Source organism: Corvus cornix, chromosome 9 (genome assembly GCF_000738735.6).
Source record: "Corvus cornix cornix isolate S_Up_H32 chromosome 9, ASM73873v5, whole genome shotgun sequence".
Taxonomy (NCBI): domain Eukaryota; kingdom Metazoa; phylum Chordata; class Aves; order Passeriformes; family Corvidae; genus Corvus; species Corvus cornix.
Genome location: NC_046339.1, coordinates 8,171,078 through 8,191,301, shown reverse-complemented (window position 1 = coordinate 8,191,301; position 20,224 = coordinate 8,171,078). Strand labels below are relative to the sequence as shown.

Sequence of the window (20,224 nt, the reverse complement as noted above, 5' to 3'; positions counted from 1 at the left end):
AAGGCACATCATCAGAGCTGAAAAAATCTACACATTTGTCCAATATAACTTTAATTTGTCCAACACGTGTCACAAAAGGCACAGTAGGTTTTTTTTTCTTTTACCCATCTCCCTTAGTCATGTTCTGAGTCACTGGGACTCTTAGGAGAGTGCAAAGATTCACGCAGACAGCTCAGAGGAAGTTGTAGGTGACTTTATAATAGTTACCCCTGAGATGCCTGCATGCCTTTGGCTACCAGTGCTTATTAGGGAGTGCTAATTGATCCAAATACAAGTTGTGGATCATGTAGCAAGGCAAGCTGGTAAAAGTGAGAATGTAGAAACACAATGCAAATAGAGCAAGATGAACTGATTTCATGCAGTATCCAGATTTCTAGGGCAAACTTCACCTCACTTGACTTTTGAAGTCACTGGTGTCACCATGTTCCTGCAGTGAGTATTGGTATGAGAAAAAGAAGAAATAGGAGCACACCAGCCGCCGGTGTGGGGGGGGTTGCTTCATTCTCTGCCCCAAGCAGGCTCCTGCCAAATGCCCAGGGCAGGGAATGCACACGTGGGCAGGAGTGGGTGACGCTCTCCTGCCGCTCATCCCGGCCCCGCACGCCGGGACCGCCCCGGCCGGAGGAGCTGTGCAGGAGCCCTTCGTGGGGCAGAGGTGTTTGGATGCAGCACTAACAGTGACCCCCCGGCCAATCCACCTTGGACGAGAGCCCGTCTGGGGCTCTGCTCGGCCCTGTCTCACTTTCAGCAGGTGCACTGTGGAGACGGCCACACCTCTCCCTTCTGTGCCTTAACATAAAAGACGGAGTTTGGCCTTCAAGAAAGTACTTTCTAAAGAACACAGGACAGGCACTGATTTACAGGGTGTAACCCTCTGCTGGGGCACTTTGCACCAGGTTATCAGAGCGGGAGGGAGATGCAAGAAGCTTTCCCTAGCCTTTAAGAGCCCCAGGTCCCAGGTGCAGAGTGAGCCTGTCCTCCCAGTCAGCCCAGCAGTCTTTTCTCTTTCCACTTTCTCTCCTAACCATCATTTATTTCCTTCTGCGTGAGTTTACAGACGAGAGGCATCGGTCTCCCCCTCTCTCTCCACCTCCTTCTCAGCCATGTGACTGAGCACTCCCTGCATCAAGTGAAACTTTTCAGTCCGCAGGAAAGCTCGGTTTCCTGCGCAGCCGCTCCCCGGGGAGAAGCAGCACCTCTCACGCCCGCAGCCGTGCTGGCCATGGGGAGGAGCGCGCGGCAGCTCATCTCGCTGACCCTCGCCTGTGGTGAGTAACAGCATCATTTCTACCTGGAAATGGGACATTATGCCAGTTTTGTCTCCTTGCAGTTAGGACAGCACCTAACAGACTCAAAACTTTGAACCGTTTTGTTGCTAACACTAAGGGTGCTTTCAGTAAAGTCCCACTGCTAAGAAATAACCATGACTGCAGTTAATTGCAGCTGGTGTACACTTAATTTGATTTTTCCTCTGTACCTTCCTTGAACTCTCTGGTGGCATAAACTGTGTGTGAAGGAGTCAGTTCAAAGCCATGTTAGAAGCAGACTTTTTTGGCTTTGCTTTTCTTAATTAAAAATAATTTCCAGACCTGCAGAATTAACCAAAAATCCTGAGTGAGACAAGCAGGAAAGAAAAAACTGAGAAAGCATTGCTCAAGTCATTAATTTATCTGCATTGCAAGATGCAGAGCAGGATCGGGAAAGCAGGAGTGAGGCAGGGGCTTGGAAAACACAGGATGGGGTTTCTCTCAATGGCAAGCCTCATCAGAGTCACCATTTGATCCTTAATGCTGCTCTGTGAAAATCTGGGGAGCCACACACACGAAGGACATCTCCCAGTGCTTTAAGGCACTGCTCAACACCTGCAGCAGCACCAAACTTGCCTGGTGAAGAGGGACAGAGTGTGATTTAATCTGTGGAATGACCAAGGGTTTGAGCCGGGTATTGGGTGTGTTTTGCCATCAGCACATGGGGATCGCACAAGGACCAACCCCCATCCCCCTCTCAGTCCATGAGCAGGGAAAGTGCCCAGGGGCTCAACCACGAGCAGCTCCTGCTGTGTCTTTCTGCTTTCCCATGCCTGCTTCATAGCCAAAGGCTGCTGATGTAGCCCCAAAACATATAAATGAAAGGGGAGCAAGATCAGACTGAGAAACAACACTAATAATTCAGTGGTCAGCAATTGCTTTTGACCAGAACTTGTTTTCTCTGATCCTTACCCATTTTTGATCTTTCATTTAATAATTTGTTTTGATGTTTTATTAATGTCACAAAGTCAAGTCTTTCTGTGCAGACAGGGAATTAAACATAATTAGTGCTTAAGGGATAAAGGTCAAATGGGTTGGAGGGAAGCTATGACAGTACTGAAACCTCTCAGAAAATCTTGGTGCTTTTCTAATTCTTCAAGCAAACCAAAGCAGCCAAGGCTGGTGAGAGTGTTTTCAGTGATTACAGGAGCTGGGTCAGGTTTTGTGTCCACTCAGAATTAATCACCTAAGCTATGAGCATTTTGCCTGGCAGCAGAAAGCAGAACAAACCTGCTGGGCAGCTGAACAGATGAGTGTGGTTAGATGAAAAGGGGGAAGAAGTCCTCAGTAAAAGTTTCTATCACACACCCCAGTACAGTCTGAGAAATGGCACAGCCAGGCCATGGCACTGAGCACTCAGCTTCCCACCATAATGCCTGAAAGCAGAGGAGTGATGTTCCTTGTGACCAAAACTTGTCACCAAAGCATGAAAAAGGGAACTCCAGGCCCAGACTGGGAACAGGGAATTTCTGAGAGCTGTGCCGGTCCATTTCTAAGAGTTTTGTTCTGGAGCATTGCATGGAAGCTGCCTGGGCTCACACACAGCCCTCAGCATATGTTACACACAATTTTGATTCTAAAGTGAGACAAGGGGACTGCAGCTGCTTCCTCTGGGAAGATACCCCCCAGGGCATCTTCCCTCAAGCAAAATATTGCTTGTATGAAGTTTTGAGTTGGCTTTATAGGAGGAAAACAGAAGGAAACTACTGGGGGGTGCAGAGCTGCCATTCCTCGTGTTTCTGTGGCCTGTTTTGCTGGCAGAGCCATGAAAGTCTGTGCTGGGGAAGTCGTACTCATGGCTGCTTTCCAAGCGGTGCCAGGCTGCCAGAGAGGAATGTGGCTGTGCTGAGAAGGCACAGGGAAGCCTTTCAGGCCTTAGCTGGAGGGTAGGTCAGGGACCCCATGGGCCCATCCACCCCTTCACACAGCAGAGCCACCAGAACACTTTCAGCAGCCACCCAAACACAGCCAAGGCCAATGGGTGCAGCTGGAGAGTGATCCCTGCCCATCCCTGGGAGCTGATGTGGCCAAATGCCTTTTGGAAAGACCGTCCAAGCCAATGGGTTCAGCGGTGTGGCCATGCACTGGCATAAGCTCCAAAATGCTTGGGAGAGCCTGGAGGAACAGTCTGGTAGTCACCCAGTGAGCAAAAGCCATGGGCCACCCCAAAGATATTTCTGGCTTTACCCTTCAGGTGACCCTGTCAGGCTGAATAGTGAAAAATAATTGGGTTGAAATGACCTTTTGAGGAGTTTTATTTTAAAGCTGTGGGTGGTATTCCAATGGCACTTAAATAATATTTCTCTCCACGTCTGTGTTATCTGGTCAGTAATCAAAACCAATTTGTGAACTGAAAACTAAGAGCTACAGACAATTTAGGACTCGTGTAAACTTAAATATGTGTTGTTTCACAGTCTTACAGGGGAAGAAAGAGTGAAAATTGCAACTTCTTCTTTCTTGTTTTTATCATGCTGATACACTAGGATCAGCTACCCATAACTGGTGTATGGCAACTGCTCTGGCTTTCCCCTGGCCCCAGAGAAGGAGATCAGTTATCTGATAAACAGCTCTGCAGCAGCTGTGCTAAAGTGTAGGGGAAAGGGAGAAAATGAACTAAAGTGTCATATTAAGTGTGCATTTTTAGGTTCATTTTGAGAAAAATCACAAATTTTTTGAGGCTTTTCTACTGTCTCGAGTTGCACTTCTTTGATGATAACAGCTAAAATGGCAGTCAAGTGTGTTCTGTACAGCACAGAGTGCACCCAGGCAATTTTAGGAGTATGGACTATTGACATCTACACTTCTGCTCTTCTCCAACATAGCCATTTTTAAGGGAAAATTGTGGTAAGGGTTAAGATCTGTATATCTGCTCATATGTCTTTTGATTTTTCTTTTGAATTTGATTCAAAACCCAGTAGGTTTTACTATTCTTATTTAGTTTTTATATATCTTAGAATGGTGAGATTTTGTGAATTCAGCTATTATTGAAGATCTCTGTTCATGATAAGGGACAATAAAGAAATAAATTAATAAAGGGAAGAACTTGTGAGATTTCAGCCGTTTTCACTCTAAATGTGCCTTTGGCATTAATCTCTCCTAAAATCCCAATCTCAGCAGCCTGCCTGCCACAAACTTTGACACTGATTCCTGAGAAATTTCTTTGAAAGAACCAGTGTACAGTGAACTCAGACATGTTGAGGCATTCTCTGTGGAGCTGTACTGCTGGGAATATGAGCTGTCTTGGACTTCTGTGTCCCTTCTGTCTCCAAACCGGAGAATTTATCTCTGTCCTCCTGCTAATTTAGGCAGTAATGCATTTCACTACACCTAAATCTTCATGTACATCAAGGAATTCACATACGTCAGTGATTTATGATTTCTTTTATCTTGACCTTGTCTTTCTAGAGTCTTGCTGCATACTCACAAAGACTCGAGCAGAAGAGTTGTGACATTCACCTATTCGATGATGTACTTTCCCACTTCTTGTTCACTTCTGTATTTACATTTAGGAGCCAGATTTTTTTTTCACTTCTGCAAGGGACGTATTTCTGTAAATGTTATTAGGTGGAAGCATAATTTTGGTGCCGTGACTGTTTTCTGATGTGGCCCCTGGATGCTGCCTCCTGATTTTTTTTTTTCTTATTTCTGAAAGCCCATCACTAAGAGGGATGGTCATTGTTGGGGTTCTTTCAGGAGGAAGAACTTCAGGGTTCAAGCTGACATGGCTACCACAAAACAATAAATAAATATCAGGAATTTTCCTGTTCCCAGACTGGTTTCCCAGACTACTGTGAATCACTGTAAAACCATTGCACTGCCTCACTTCCTTCACACACAAACACATCCCCTTTCCCTACACTTCGTTGGTAAGAACACCCATGTCATCTTCCTTAGACCTCGCCAATTTGCTTCCAGCAAATTCTGCTGAACTACTGCCTGCAGGGAATTCTTGTGCTGCCTGGGACTTGTGCAAGGTCTGGGTCCTCAGTGTGTGGAGAGCTGGGAGCCAATGTGCTCCCACTGGAACGGGAATACTCAGAGGTGTGAAACCTGGGGAGTGGTGCCAAGCTGTGGATAGTCCTACAGGGTGTCTGCTTTCACTCTCCTATCATGAGTGGAGCCAAATGAAGGATGAAATTGTGTCACCCATTTGATAACAAAACCAGTGCAGTTATGCTGTGATTATCAATGTAAAAGTGAAATAGAAAGGTTTCTAGACCGCTGACTTTAGTTTCTTTGCAGCATTTTCCTCCTGCTTTGCTGAAGCGGCCCTGGGGGTCGAACTGTCTCCAGAAACCACATCCTTCCATCAAATGGCTACTTCTGCTCAGCCACTTTCCCTTTTTCATTCTTCACCCCATCAAAGCACCACAGCTCATTTTAACAGCACAGGCCATCTTCAAACAACACCCATGAGCCACAGAACAACTGTGCAGACAACAGAGCAGCTCCAGACTACAGCAGCTCCAGGCCAGCACACAGCAGCCCAAGGAGGAGCAGGCGCCATATCCACGACACCCGCAGACACCACCAGCACAGCCAGCCAGGCCACAGCCCCGGCAATGCTCTCGATTACAGCTGCAGTGAAGAACACAACCAGCCCTTCTGTGTTCTCCACCAGGCATGGGAGGAGACCACATGTGACCACAGGAATGACAGCAGTGGCCACCAACACCTCCCTGAAACACGAGACAGCAAGTACCCAGGGGACAGCTGCCACCACCGCCTCTGCAGCCACCACCACGCAGAAGGGCAGGTGCAGCACGCGCTCTCGGAGACAAACAACAGCCACGGCTGCCACCAGCACGACAACCACCCATGGAGGGACACAAACAGCCCCCACATCCCCTGCCAGGACAGCGAGACCCCGGCCCGGCCCGCAGCCCTCTCCCATCCCCACAGGCACCTACACCCTTTCCGATGGGAACACGACCTGCGTCAAAGCTGTCATGGGTCTGCAGCTGATGGCTCGAAATACACAACAGGTGAGGTGGAAGCTGAGCTTTGTAGTGACTTTCTTCATTAGCTGGAGTTCATTCTTCCTCTTTCCAAGCCATTTTCAGAATTAGCTTCTATGATCAAAACAAGTGGTTTGCTGCCAGTCTAAGGCCCCTCGTGTGCCACAGCATCCCAGCTGCTGTACTTTGGCCTGTGTGATGATGATGCCAGGGGGACGTAAAGGTGCTTTCTTATTTCAGTGATATTTGTGTGGGAGCAATAGTGGGGCAGGAGATCAGCCTGCAGGGTTATTTGTGCTTCCTAGAATGGGAGATCAGTTAAAATCTGTACTGACTTCAGTGAAGAGCTTGACATTGTGAGCTGCAACGAAAGCAAGAAATTGTCAGTTCACAGACTTGGATTCAGAGGTGGGTTGTCCTGATGCTGACGAATGGACAATTTAGGATCACGGGAACTGCCAGGTTCTGAAGAGTTAGTCCCCTCTCCTAGAAGTGATCCACTGAGAATGATTCAGCAAAAGATGGCATACAACCCAAAATGGCAATTGTGTCCCTCAGGCTTAAAGTTTTGTAGCCTCCATTAATACAACACATGCAGCTACATCCTAAGGCTCTGGAGTTCTTATGCTTGAGCCATCCCTGTTACAAATACAAATATTCATGTTTGGTATCTGCATATTTCCAACACGGGATGATTGTCTAATGTTGGTAGAAGTAATTTTCATTCCTCATCCTGGCAGAAGCCAGGCAGGGACCAGGATTCTCAACCTTACCAGACCATAGTGAGATGTTTATAATTATATAAGGTGCTCCTTCTTTATAAATTACTTTATTCGTACTCATCTGACCCTGCTCTGAATCATATCAGTTCACTGAATGAACAGAAAACCAATATTTTCTGCCATCTTAATGCACTGGAACAGCTCGGTGATGTGACAGACAACCACCAGTGCTGATTCACAAGTGGGGAAAGACCCTGGCAGGCAGCAGTTTGGCTGCCACCACCACTGGCCTGTTCATTCAGCCACATAGAGCCTGTGTGGGGGAAAAAAACCAGGCAAATCTCTGCATGTTTTAAAGTTATTAAATCTCTGCATGTTTGTTACTAAATTCCACCCTCTTCTTCATCAGCAGCCCTGCAATGTCTCTTCTCTCTACAGGAGCAGATGGAGTATGTGACTGTCAACCCCAATGCGACACAGGTATCTGGAAGCTGTGGGATGGTGCAGTCTGAGCTGAACTTAACTTTTAGTGGAGGATTTGTAAACTTCACTTTTGTAAAGGTAATTGTTGCATTTAAAGGGAACAAGTGTTTAGGACTGGGGAGCAAGAACTTAGGCTGCCTTTGATCCAGCTTGAGCTGTGGGGAAAGGTGTTTTATCTATCTCTGTGCTTGTTTACCATCTCTATATAAGGCATGGTTACTTCTCTTCTTCCCAACGGGTAGAACCACAGATTAATTCAGGTTGGAAAATACCTCTGGAGGCTGCCTGGTGCAGCATCGTGCTCACAGTACAACTGACTTCAGTGTTAAATCAGGTCTTGTCTGTTTGAACTTTGAGTTTGGAAGTGAAGGATAAGCACAGTGCTCTGCCATCTTCTGAGAGAAAGCTACAGAGAGCAGTGTTAAAGTTGCCCATCAAGCAACTCAAAATCTAGGAATAGCCAAGCAAGATCTGAATCTCTTTTTTACATAGGTAAGTCTCATGGGAGGGAAGGTCAGAGCTGCTGTTTGCATTGGAGTGGCACAGAGGGAAAGGGTTTGGGACTGGAGTCCCTGTGCCAGAACAAGGTGTGCTGGGAGCTCACACTGTCAAGTTGCTCTCAGCCATTTGCTTTCCATAAAAGCCAGCTGGGGTTGTCAAATTCAAAGAACAGCCTGTGCAGTTTTGAGTGCCCAGGAGCCATGACACATCCACAGCTGAAGGAGCCTAATTTCATCTAATTTCTGAGTGGAAAATTCCAAACAAGTGAACTGCAACAATAAAATTGTAGATAAGTGGCCTTAAAGGGAGACCTACAAACACACACAGAAACTTGGTCAAGATGACAGGTTTTGCTTACACAGTGGGAAAATGAGGGTTTTTTCCACATTGTATCTATTAATTCCATGTTCCCCACTGGGACCACATCATCTCTGGGTGTGGCTTAACACAAGCTACCAAGAGTGCTGCAGCTTGTGTAAGCACCAGAGAAAACCCCTGAGTGCAGCCATTCTCTTGCTACCTCAGGCATTTGAAAATTTTGGGAGGCAGCACTATTTATCTGAAAGCTGTAAAGGCTGGGTGATGATGCCTGCAGAGCTAAGACAGAATTAACACTGTGTATAAAGTCGTTAATGGGCAGGGAGGAATGGACAGCAACACAGCACGGGTTGGATCCCATCACACTCTGGGAAGTGTGATGTGCATCAAGGCCATGTCCTGGAGGTTCACAGCAGCTGAGAGCTGCATCTGGCCATCACTGCTGTTTTGTGTCCTTCAATTAATCAAGCTAAATTGTCAGTCTTGCAGCCTGGTTCCAAGCTCAAATTACAGACGATTAAGAAAAGTACAAATGGTTAATCAGTCATTTTCATAGAAAGTCCGAGAGAGAACAGCAAATTATACCCCGCATGTGTCATTAATTCTTGAACAGAGAAAATATTTCAATTAGTAATCATCTTTATTTTAGCTTATGGCAAGAAGTTTTCTGAGAGCTACAGAGGAAAAGTGACGTAAAAAATGAAGGAGCTGTTTTAAAACGAAGGATCGGTTCAGACTGAGTGTTTGCTTGAAATGTGTTTCCTGCAACAAGAGGAACATTTATGGTGTCACAAGAATCCTTAGAGAAAGGCTGGGGATTCAAGTACCCATAAAAGCCCCAGGTTGCAGCAGTGCTAAGGAGAGTGATGTGAACCTTTAGGAGGTGCTTGACCTGTCTTGCCCTGAAAAAGGTGGGTTTTGGCACAGCATTAGACAATCCACCCTCCACTTAAAGATAAGCCTCAAGAGCATAGCAGGGCTCAGCTTGGACTGCTTTGAAATTCAAGTTAATAAGAAATGAGTTTGCTGCTGGCTTTTTGTGTTTGGTCCCTGCAGCCTGTCTCGGTGCTTTGAAGCTGGAGTGCTCCAGCAGTGGCACTTGTGGCTGTCTCTGGTGGGAGAGGAGCTGGCTCAGGCCCCGGGGCTGGGGTGGCAGAGGAGAGGGGCTGGGTCAGTGCTCACCACTCCAGTGGCCTCTCTGAAGGGCTTGAAAAAAGGAAGTTGTGTAACCAACCCACAAGATGTGAAGTAGGAGCAGGTGTTTTCCCCTAGCAAAGTTTTTAACTGTGGCCAAACAGAAAAAAGCACTGCCACCCAAAAATGGTCATATTTCACCTATTTTTGTCTTTCAGTTGGAAAAATGCTGAGAACCTCTTCTCTGGTATATTTCTTTCTTCAATTTTCCCTCTCCATCCTACCAGTTTTTAACTGGGTGCACAGGAGACATTCATGTCTGCTGCCATTTATCTACCAGCTGCACTCACCAGTCCCTGTGTACACACAGCAGGAATTAAACTGGGTAGCAGGGCTGCTGCTGCATGAGGCATCACATTATACTCCAACACTGCTACCAGGGGGAAGCTCCCTAGAGTGGCTCTCACCCTGTGACACGCCAGGGGAGGGCAGTGTCCAGGCTGCACCAGGGTTTCAAGGCATGCAGGCAGGACACCTGGCTGGAAATTTTGTTCTGTGCTGTTGTCCCAGGTGCTTTCTGTGCCAGCAGTCTTCCTACTTTTGGTTATCACAAGTATCTCATGAGTGTCCAGCTTGAGCAGTTTGTGTAAAATGACACCTGCACGGTCCCATTTCACTGAACTGAGCAGAATTGGTGATGCAGGTGAGAATTGGAAAAGAAAAATACATCCAAGAGAGTTGGTACTTGGATCTCAAAGGTGATGCTTTATCAAGTATTTATTTGGGAATATCTTTATGACCATTTTGCTGTGGTGAGCTGTGTTTCTTTCCCCTGCAGATACATGTATGTATTATGAATAAAGATGTATCTTCTTTTGCAGCAAGCTCCAAGTTACTCTGTCACTAAAATTGAGAGCAGAATACAGTTTTCTTCTGAAGGTCAGTGATTTTACCCTGTCCTAATTTCAGATCAAGCTGTTCTGGGTGTGGGATAAGCTTTCATATCTTTAAAACACTGGATTTTACAAGTATGTGTTTTATCAAGCTTTCAGTGTGTCATTCATCTAAATCTTATAGTATAAAAGTGGAAGGGAAGGGACCCAGCTGCAGTCATGTCACTATTATTACATCGTCTTTTTGATCTCAAAAGCTTTCCCTGCCCCACTCTTTTGGAATAGAGATTACTTCAAACCTTGTCTGTTCCTGTGAGAATTCTAACCCCCTCTTGCAGACTCAATTTTGTTAAAATGTGATTTGAGGAAGCATCTGAAATTTTAGCTGCTTTTTCAGACCTAAGCTCAGCTGAGTCACCCATTGATAGTTAATGCACTCATTTAAACATGTAAGAAGAGTAAGTGATAGTTTATGGAGAAAATGTCCACGCTTTAGTAACCACTGGGACCATTTTACCTCAGAAAGATGGTGGTTCCAGTGGAGTTAGTGTGGATTCTCATCTGTCTCTCTCTGGCTTCCAGCTATGCTTTACTATGCAGCCCTAAATGAGAAGCTGTTCACAACAAAGCTGGGGAATTCCTTTAAGTGTGCCAGCAGGCAAACCTTCACCTTGGAGAGGAACTTCCAGATCCTCTTTGTTCATATGCAGCTGCAGGCGTTTGACATTGTCGGTAACCAGTTTGGAAAAGGTGAGTAGGATACTTTTCCACCCTTCCCAGACCTGCATGTCAGCACTCTGGTAGCCCAATGGATGTAATCTGCTAAATTATATCCATACACATGGACTGAACCTACAGCACAACCACAGCTTTGTATCTGTTCCCAAATAATGTAACCTGCCCACTGCTGTTTTCTCAATCTTTCCTGAGTCATTTCCAACACAGTGGTAATACCTATGGAGGATGGAAAAATATCTTTCCCCCCTGAATTCAGCACCTTCTGTTTCACCTTCTTGTTAAAAATGCTTAACTCTACAGCCACAATTTTCTTCTTCATCCATTTTCTCCTGGAACAAGCAGAGGTGTGTTCACCACCAATGCACTGCCCAAACTCTCAGCGTGTAAAGTTCATTTCCAGGCCACTGTTCTCAATATAGTCAGATTTTAGCTATTTTTAAAGGCTCCTGATACTCACATTGTCCCACAATTGCAGCAGCAAAACTGCCAGCTAATAAGGGATATTTATGAATGCAGGATGATATTTTCAGAGCAGCTCTGTCTAGACGTGATGATCGGTGCTTCTGAGGAGGAGCACAACTGGCCCACTCCCAGCTTCAGAATTAAACGTGATGCTCATCTCTTCAGTTTGTCTTTTCTTGGAGAAGTGCCACAAAGAGGCAACCAGGTATCTCAATAAAAGACAAAGACAGACCAGAGAGGGGGATTAAGTGGAACCCTGTGGTCTCTTTCAAGTTCTCCATCTTCTCATTTCTGTGGCTTCCTCTCAGGGCTTTTCCATACAAGAACTCAGGTGCACAGAAGGGCTGACCAGCTCTCCAGCCCTTCAGATGCAGTAATAAAACTGTAAGTAATAAAAAAAGAGAGAATTCTCTTCTGCCACTTGCCTTTCTGTGTGCTCACAAAATACTGCCCCTGTATTCTTCTTTTTACTTTAGATCTGTCCTTTGACTCAGTTTGGTTCTGTTTGACAAATTCTTCTTCGGTTAGGTCACCATTTTGGTTACCTTTTTCATTCTAAAAGGAATATAATGGGAAACATTTGGGGCTTTTTAAAGACATGGTTCTTCTCCACACTGAGAACTTCATCTATGCTGTCAGTCTCACGAAGAATTTTTGCATGGGATAACACTGAGCTGGAAGAACGCATGGGATCCCATCTGGTCCCCTCATTCCCATTCAAATGTGTACAATGAATGATCTTAGTTATGGGACTAGGTATGGCCTCACCTCACCTGAGAAGGATGCTCTCTGTCTCTCCCTCTCTCTCTCCCTCCAAGTCAGACTAATCTCTGCTAGTCAATGCCATATACAAATTTAAATTAGTTTTGCTCTTAGTCAGAGAGCTGAGAAAGCAGCTCCCACCTCTGAAATAATTCCCCTGTGGCTACAAAACAGTCATGAAACTGTTGTGTGTTGGCTGCATATGCAGATTCTGAAGGAGAAAATCCCCAGTGAAGGAATGACTAAACACATCACCAGCCTTCTACCTTCGGGTGTCTTGAGACTGATAGTTTCACTTCTGTTGCTCCTGATTTGCTTATCTTTAAATGGGGAAGAAAAAACAGTAATGGTCACTGGTTTCAAGTTCTTTACAATTTTGTACTGTGTGCAGCAGTGTTTATCAATAGCTTGATCTCTTTGAGTCTGGAAATCTGTAAAAGGGCCTTCTGTTCTTCAGTGCATCAGAAACAATTCCTAGAGTTCATTCCTTCATTCCCAATGTTTCATCAAAACAAAATGACCAATTCAAACATCTCTGGCTTTCACAACACTTAGATGCAAATACTTTTCCGCTCATTTAACAGCAGGTTACATTAACCAGACAGAGCTTTCAAAAGGCAACCTCTAGTTGAATGCTCATGCCTTTGGCTTTGTGGCATTGCATCACCGTCTGGATTAGAGCAGAAGAGGATCAGACTTTGGGAAGAGCCATGTGGAGGCTCTGGAGCTGTGCCACGATGTCATGCACTCCACATGTTCCTTGGGCTCACTGCCCACTGTCAGTGAAAAGATTTCCGTGGGGGAAAAGCCCAAGCGAAGCTACAACTTGTGCCAGCATAGTCATGGAATAACACTCGAGGCTTTAATCTCAGAGTGCTGTTGAAACCTGCCTCGGAACAGTCACAGGGAGTGAGAGGGGCACAGGGTGTGGGATCTCCCTCATATCCTGGCTATAAACTGGATTTACTGCTGAGCTGGGATGTACTGTGGGGTTTAGCTGACCAAGCTGCCCTTAGAGAACAGTTTGCTCTGCAGGTGCTACTCACAGCAGCATGACAAAGGTCTGTCTTTCCCCAGAGTCCGAGGAAGGACCATTCCTGTAGATCTGATGGAAGATATAGGTCTGATCTGATTCTGGGATAACACATTAGTGGTCATTCCCAGACACTGCCTTCACTCCCAGGGCTACACTTGTATTTTGAATTTGAGACTGATCCTGCCATTGTTACTGGCAAAATTTTCCATTTCTGTCAGTGGCCCACGTGGTGTGGTCTCTCCATAGGAAAGCCGCCAATTTACCTCAGTCTAGACGTTCGCTTTTAACTAATGAGTTTCTGTTTAATCAGAGGATGACTTGAATATTCATTTGGGTAGGAACTGGCTGAGGAAGTCAGGATTTGCCCTCTCTGTAGCTAAGAGGTATGTTTGGAGTGATATCTTTGGATGGTCCTCCAAATATTTGATTTGTGTCAGAACCTTTTCTGATATCATCATATGTACAACAAAATTACAATAGTACTACTAAAGCAACTCCCTGGACTATGGCCAAGGCTTCTGCCTCCCTAATCTCTGGATGTTCTGAGTTAATCACCATTATCCACAATTACTTTGAATTAAACAGAGAGAACAATTGGAATTTGATTTTTCTTAGGAAACACTGACTTAACAAGGATTCTTGCTGCACTGATGATGTGCTGGACTATGGGCTTCTGTCTCTGGCCTGATTCTTTTCACTGGGAAGAAGCAATCAGATGTCACACAGAGCAGTTTTCAACCATGTGTCTTGTGCTTTATTTTCAGACTGGCACTTTGTATTGTGATGTTCCCCATCTGCTTTTGGCAAGAAACCTCCTGCTGTGTGTGTGGTGAAACAATTCTGTAGACATGAGGGAGCAGAGCAACTTTAGGGAAGTATGGAGCTACTGCAGAAGGGGCAAGGACGGTTTTCTTGAGATAAGGCTCACCACAGATTAAAAATGTAGTAGGTATAGCTCAGGAAAAAGAAAGGGAAAAAAAAAGAAAGCAAGGGTTTGAGAACTTCTGGCTTGTATTTGCCAACTCTTCTGGAATACAGATGTACAGTCTAGGAGTATGGTGTTCTGCTATAACATTCTCTGATCTCCTTTTCTTTTCAGAAGAAGAATGTTTTCCTGATAGAAACAGCAAAGCAGCTCCCATTGCAGTGTGCCTGAGTATCCTGGGATTGTTTGTCATTGTGCTTGCCACCTTCCTGATCTCCAGAAGAAAGCCACGTAGAGGATACGAACGCATCTGAGGTGCACTTGTACTTCCAAATGTGTGCAGCAAGCAGAGAAGTCACAGAAGTTTTTGTTTCTGCCTGGCAATCTCCCTGCCCTGAAGCCACATTTTTAAGTGAGATGACACCATGTGTTTACAGCTAATGAATGTTTCTGGAAGGAGTTTCTTTAAGGTGGGAAGGACTCTCTACTTTAGGCTATTCTTAGCATCTAATTTAGATGTATTCCAGATGACAAAAATGAGGACCCAATTTCTCTGTGTTATCAACAAAGGAGGTCATTCAGATCACCTAAGCCAGATTCCTAAAAATAGCTTAAAGCAAGCAGGATCACTATCCCCCAGAAAATCCGTCAGGTTTGTTAATGACAGTGTTTAGATTTATTAAAATATAGAAGTCTGATCTTCAGGTGAATAAACCAGAGGCCCACAGCTACAGACAGCCCTGCTAAGTAAGAGCTCACTGAAAGCTTTTTTAGGAACACGGTGCACGCCAAAATCTCAGGTGAAGTGTCAGTGTGACTCCACTCACAAGCAAGTTCTCACCAGTCCTACAACACAGTCACACTTCCTAAGTGCTTGGGGTTTTCTTACTAAGCCCTTTGCAAAGACACAGTGGTAATTGTGACTCTTATGCTGGAGCTTAATATATCATGGTCTTGTGAGAGCTCAGGAATCCCTCATATCCTGTTCAGACATGGACCTGTCACAGTGACCACAATGAGCCCAGGAAATGCCTCTCTACTGGGGCAGCATGGTGGTCTCTTAATCCAGGAAGATGCCACACTCACTGGAAATGCCTGGGATTAAGTAACCACCATTGGGGCAGACCTGCACAAGGTCCATGAGGAATGGAAATCCACTGATTCTGTATGGTCAAGGCTTCTGTGGGAAATAAAAGCTTGCACAGGCCTTGGACAAACTCAGCTCAAAAGTGAGTGTTCTCCAGTGTGCTCACAGCTGAGCAGCTGGGTTTTCATATGGAATTAATGTGGAGTTGCTTTAAAGCACACTGATACACTCTGTAGTCTATTTCCTGCTAAACCAATGATGAAGGCATGAGAACAGTAATTGCTTTCGAGATTTAAGTCCAGCTCACGTTCTTCGTTGTAACAAGGAAAAGCTGCTTGTCACAGAAGATTTACAAAGCTGAACATAGGCACAAATGTGCACATAAACACACACATACACGTGCACATGCCACACAATCTGCTCACTGAAGCAAATTACATCAAGATGATAAGAAATTATGTATAAAAACATTTGCAAAAGAGAAGATCATACTAAATAAGAGCACATTTCCCCCAAGAAGTTAGGGTAATGGCTTAAATTTTACTAATAAAAGTTTGTTCTGGAAAAGGACTGTGGAAGGGCACTCATTAAACAAAAGAAAGACTGAATTCATATGCAAAAATGCCTTGACAATTTAATCTTTATCTAAGCAAAAGTGGAAATGCTGGGAGCTAATTTAATTTCCATGAATAGTGGCCCAAATCCTGCGCAGTTATCAATGGTGATGGAACCTCACTGGATTTTCACTCTGTAAAACTGATGGTTATGTCTTGTCAGATATTCCCTTAAGTATTTTAAAAATACTTTTGATATTTTACTAGTATTTAACCATTGCAAGTTTACTTATTTAAATGTAGAAAGAAAAGAAATCCTTCCATTCCACGAATTAATTAGAGATGTTGGTCTGTGTGAAGTAGGAAACATGGCCATACTGTTCTATAATCAATATAATATGTAGCAGTGGAAGTAATTAACATTCTCTAGAAATGTTCCCTTTGAGTCTGAATGAACCAATAAATAAGAAAGATAAAGACAATTTTGAAGTACTTTTACACTTGGAGAAACATGAGAACAAAGAACCAGCTGTGAGCACAGGAACAGCTGAATACATTTATAAGGTGAAACGGCACAAGAAATGGGACACCAGACTTTCAAACCTTGAATACAGACACAGCGATTTGAACTATATTCAGTTGAATACTCAAATTGAAATGTAAGTATTTCAATTACTGTTTTGTAAAGGGCTCCAGCACTGTTCATAATGGTTAGTGAGCTTTATCGAGCTCATTTTCCCTTCCTCCTTCCCCCCCTTAGCAGACAAGCAGCCACTGGACTCAGATCTTGGGCCTAATAAGATCCCTCTAATTCTCAGGGTTACTTAATACTATGAATCTGTTGTATAGAAAGCAGATTTTTATACTCAATTAAAGCATTCACTTTTTTTAAAAAAATGGGATGTCTGGGAGGAAAGGTAAATGTATGAAGAGCTTCCATTTGAAAATGAGCCTGTGCCTGCAGTAGGGATGTCACTGTCCCAGGCTGCTACATGTGGACATTTTAACAACAAAAGCTGCCTAAAAAGCTCAGCACATGGTCTGACCCTAAGCTGTTCTGCCCAGGGATCAGTAGACATCTTCCCCTTGTCAAAGGCAGGTCCCATTTCACACGTTCTTTGGACTGTTCAGTTGCGTGATCTGTGTTACTTCTACTGGCACGGATACAGCATTTGCTTGTTCTGTTCTGAAAATTTGCTTTATGTTAATATTCAGTCTTTTAAAAAAGTTTGATATCAGCATGAGTACAGAAAGGAGTTACTAATGACTGCTAATTCTGTGTTTAATATTGTGACGCCTGGCATTTTCACCAGTGATGCACAATTAATGTTTTTCCCCATAGTTTTTTTTCTTTCTACAGGGAATCAACCTGTTGGTATTGAACAATGTTTGGATTCAGATTTACCTGATTTGTTCTTATGCTTTTTCTTGCTATTTTTTGTTTGCTATTTTTATGAAGCTGCATTCTGCCATCTGTACATGAACGATACTCTGGGCTTGCTCTAACTGGCACAGGTGAAGTGCACGTGGTGCAAACCAATGAAACAACTGGATGCTCCCAGGAAATGCTGCCAACATGCAGCAAAATTCATCCAATGGAGTTAGTGCTTGATAGTAGTAAAGTATCCATTGGAGAACTCGTTACTGCATCAGGAGATCCCAGCCTGGAAGTGCACCATTTTCCCAGCTGTGGCCCAGCCTGCCTCCCGTCACCTCCATCCCTGATCCCAAAACCCAGCCAGCCTGCAGCAGGGATGTGTGTCAGCACAGCAGCATAGCAAGGAGTATTGCGTCTTCAAATTCAACGCTGAATTAGAATCAGACAGCCCAGCTGCTCCCTGAGCTGCCATGTGCAGCTTTACAAGCCAATGCCTGTATTTATTTTCTGCCAGAATTTAGGAATATATTTAGCTGGTACTTTTTTATCTAATGGAGTGGTTTTGAGGTCTTCCTCTCATTGGGAAGACTCTAGAGGGGTAATTGGTCTTGGGTGTTGCTAGACTTGCTCTTTTAAACTTCTTGTCTGAAGAAACATCTTGAGCAAAAAGTCCCTAAAAGAACACCATACAAAAAGAGGATATTTGGTAAACTACTTGCACGCTAGGTGGGCCATAGCGGTTATACTGTGGGTAGCAGGGCAGTTTTGTCTGCTGTGGGAGGAGACAAGGCTGCAGCTGGGTCCCAGAGTGACTCAGCAGCCCCAGCTCACTTCTTTCCCCAGTTGCAGACTCAGATCAATCCAACCTTGAACCAGAAGGTGCTGATCAGGATGATGTGGTGCATTGATGGTGTGATGCATCCACCAGGGAAGCAAAGCTTAACTTCTGTGCAAGCATGTGCTGGTCAGGAGGCAGGGGGGCCATCCCAGGGACTAGGACGTGGGCACATCCTCACATCTCCATATCCTGAGGGCTCCCTGGTCCTCTGTTGCAGCTCTCATGCCAGACCATCCCTTGTGATCTCTCATACACCCAAGACAGAATGGGTGCATCCCCAGAGCACGATGATGTCACACTTAGACAAGTCACTGAGGAGTTTATAAAGCAAGGTTTAATTTCTTTCAGTCCATTTTGTTCTCTGATGGACAAGCCCAAGTTAAGAAACACCTGTTAATTCAGTTGAAAGTGGAAGGGAGATTAGATTGGCATCTTGAGTGTCTGAACGTGGCTTGGCTGATCACTTCCAGCTTGCTATAATGTATAGCTGCTAAAAATAACTTGCTATGAGAAGAAAGATATGCTCTTTATTTTTCTATTATTGGTGTTTCTATAATAAAGGCTGTATTTAGTCATTACAGTGTGCATTGCTGTGCAATGATTTAACTCTGAAATGGCTGAGTGAGTCTCACATGTTGTGCTCTTCATGAAGCAAAGGTTGTTAGATGGACTGCAGGAAAGCAGAAGACATGGTAAAGATGGGGAAGAAAAACCAATCTCTCTGCTGCCAGCAGCTGCTTGAGGAACTTGGCTGTTGGAGAAGGGCCAGGGAGGGCAGCAGAGGGGTCATAACTTCCCTCAGGAATAAAATACCAGAATTATGCTTCACTTCATTTCTGGTGTCAGTGCACATCCCTACATGATAGATAATTTAATGTCACAAGCTGAAAACTTTGCAAGCCCCTTGATTTGTCCTTCAGAAGAAAATCAGGGCTGCCTGGAGAGCAGGGGCAGTTTGCTCTGCCCTTTGGCACTTGCTTGGCCTGGTACAATGTTAAATTTGGTGCCAGGTTTGCACCTATTTAAGTAGGCAAGATTCCTCACTTGTTCCTATTTTAGAAGCTGGGCTGGTAAATACACACTTGTGTATGTGATGTAGGCCCTCAAAGGCTGCTGGTGTCTCAAAATTCTCTCTTTCTTGACAAGGTTTAGTGGCAGATGGAGGGAGAGTCAACCATTTTTACTTAAAGGCAAAAAGTCCCCATCTATGAGTCATACCCTGGACTGTCCCAGAGGCACAAACATTTGGAATTCGTTGAAGAAACCTAACACATCAGAGTGTTTAGAAGAAAACAGAATGAGTATTTTTTAAAGTATCAATTTGAGCAAAATAACAAGCGTGAGAAGAGGAAGATTTCTATGGAGTTAACCCTCTGTGACTAAGGTGATAAGACACTTGGACACTACACTTCCCTCATGTCCAGGGCTGTGGCCATTGCATGCCAACAAGACGGGTATGTGGGTCTGAAGTTTATCTGCCACAGCAACATAACACTGCTGGGCTTTCATCAGCATCTGGGCTTTCCAAGCTTTTTTATGTCACTAAACATAAGTTTCTCTTTTTCTGCGAGTCTTACTGCCTATGGAATTGGTAGATCTCAAGTACTTTATTAAATTATAAACTAATTGACTCAGTTTCTAACTTAGCTCTTTCTTCACAATTTTAAAGAGGAGCAGGTTGCATTTCCAACATGCAGAAAAACAAAGTAAATGGCTGTTGGGAAAAAGAAAAGTGTTCAATCTGAGTCAGAACATCTGTGTTTATTAGAGACACAGATCTTGGTTTTGAACCTTGGTTTTACTGAGGCTTTCCTATATCACAAAAACGTTTGAAGACTATGAATCATGAGTCCAGCCAATGTTTAACCTCCTTTTACCATGGAATCACTTTTTTATCATTGGGTCAAGGAAAATGACTTCATATTTCATATTATATTTTTCACAATCTGCTCCAGGAAAAAATTGTTACAAGAAAACTACTCGAATTATTAATCAAAGCAGCTTTCAAAATATGTCCAGCTTCCACAATAAAATTTAAAAATAAATGTCGCCAACCCAACCTATCCTACCTACATCAGTAGGTTCACCTGAGTGCTTCTGTCTGTAGATGTGCACATCAAACATACTG

At 44.3% G+C, this 20,224-nt stretch overlaps 1 protein-coding gene across 2 annotated transcripts; it reads left to right on the top strand.

The window, feature by feature from the left end:
* The first annotated feature begins 134 nt into the window (after positions 1 to 134).
* On the top strand, positions 135 to 18,676 carry LAMP3 (lysosomal associated membrane protein 3). 2 transcript variants are annotated; one of them, XR_005602692.1, is made up of 7 exons: positions 135 to 1,268; positions 5,550 to 6,292; positions 7,426 to 7,548; positions 10,305 to 10,362; positions 10,899 to 11,066; positions 14,414 to 14,709; positions 17,340 to 18,676. XR_005602692.1 is itself a non-coding variant. In XM_019284640.3 (6 exons), exons 1-6 carry the CDS (start codon positions 1,223 to 1,225, stop codon positions 14,551 to 14,553), a joined length of 1,278 nt encoding a protein of 425 aa, XP_019140185.2. In that variant the 5' UTR covers positions 135 to 1,222; the 3' UTR covers positions 14,554 to 18,676. The 2 variants fall into 2 exon arrangements, 1 of the variants encoding a protein (XP_019140185.2); XM_019284640.3 differs by having other exon boundaries at positions 14,414 to 18,676.
* The last annotated feature ends 1,548 nt before the right edge of the window (positions 18,677 to 20,224 follow it).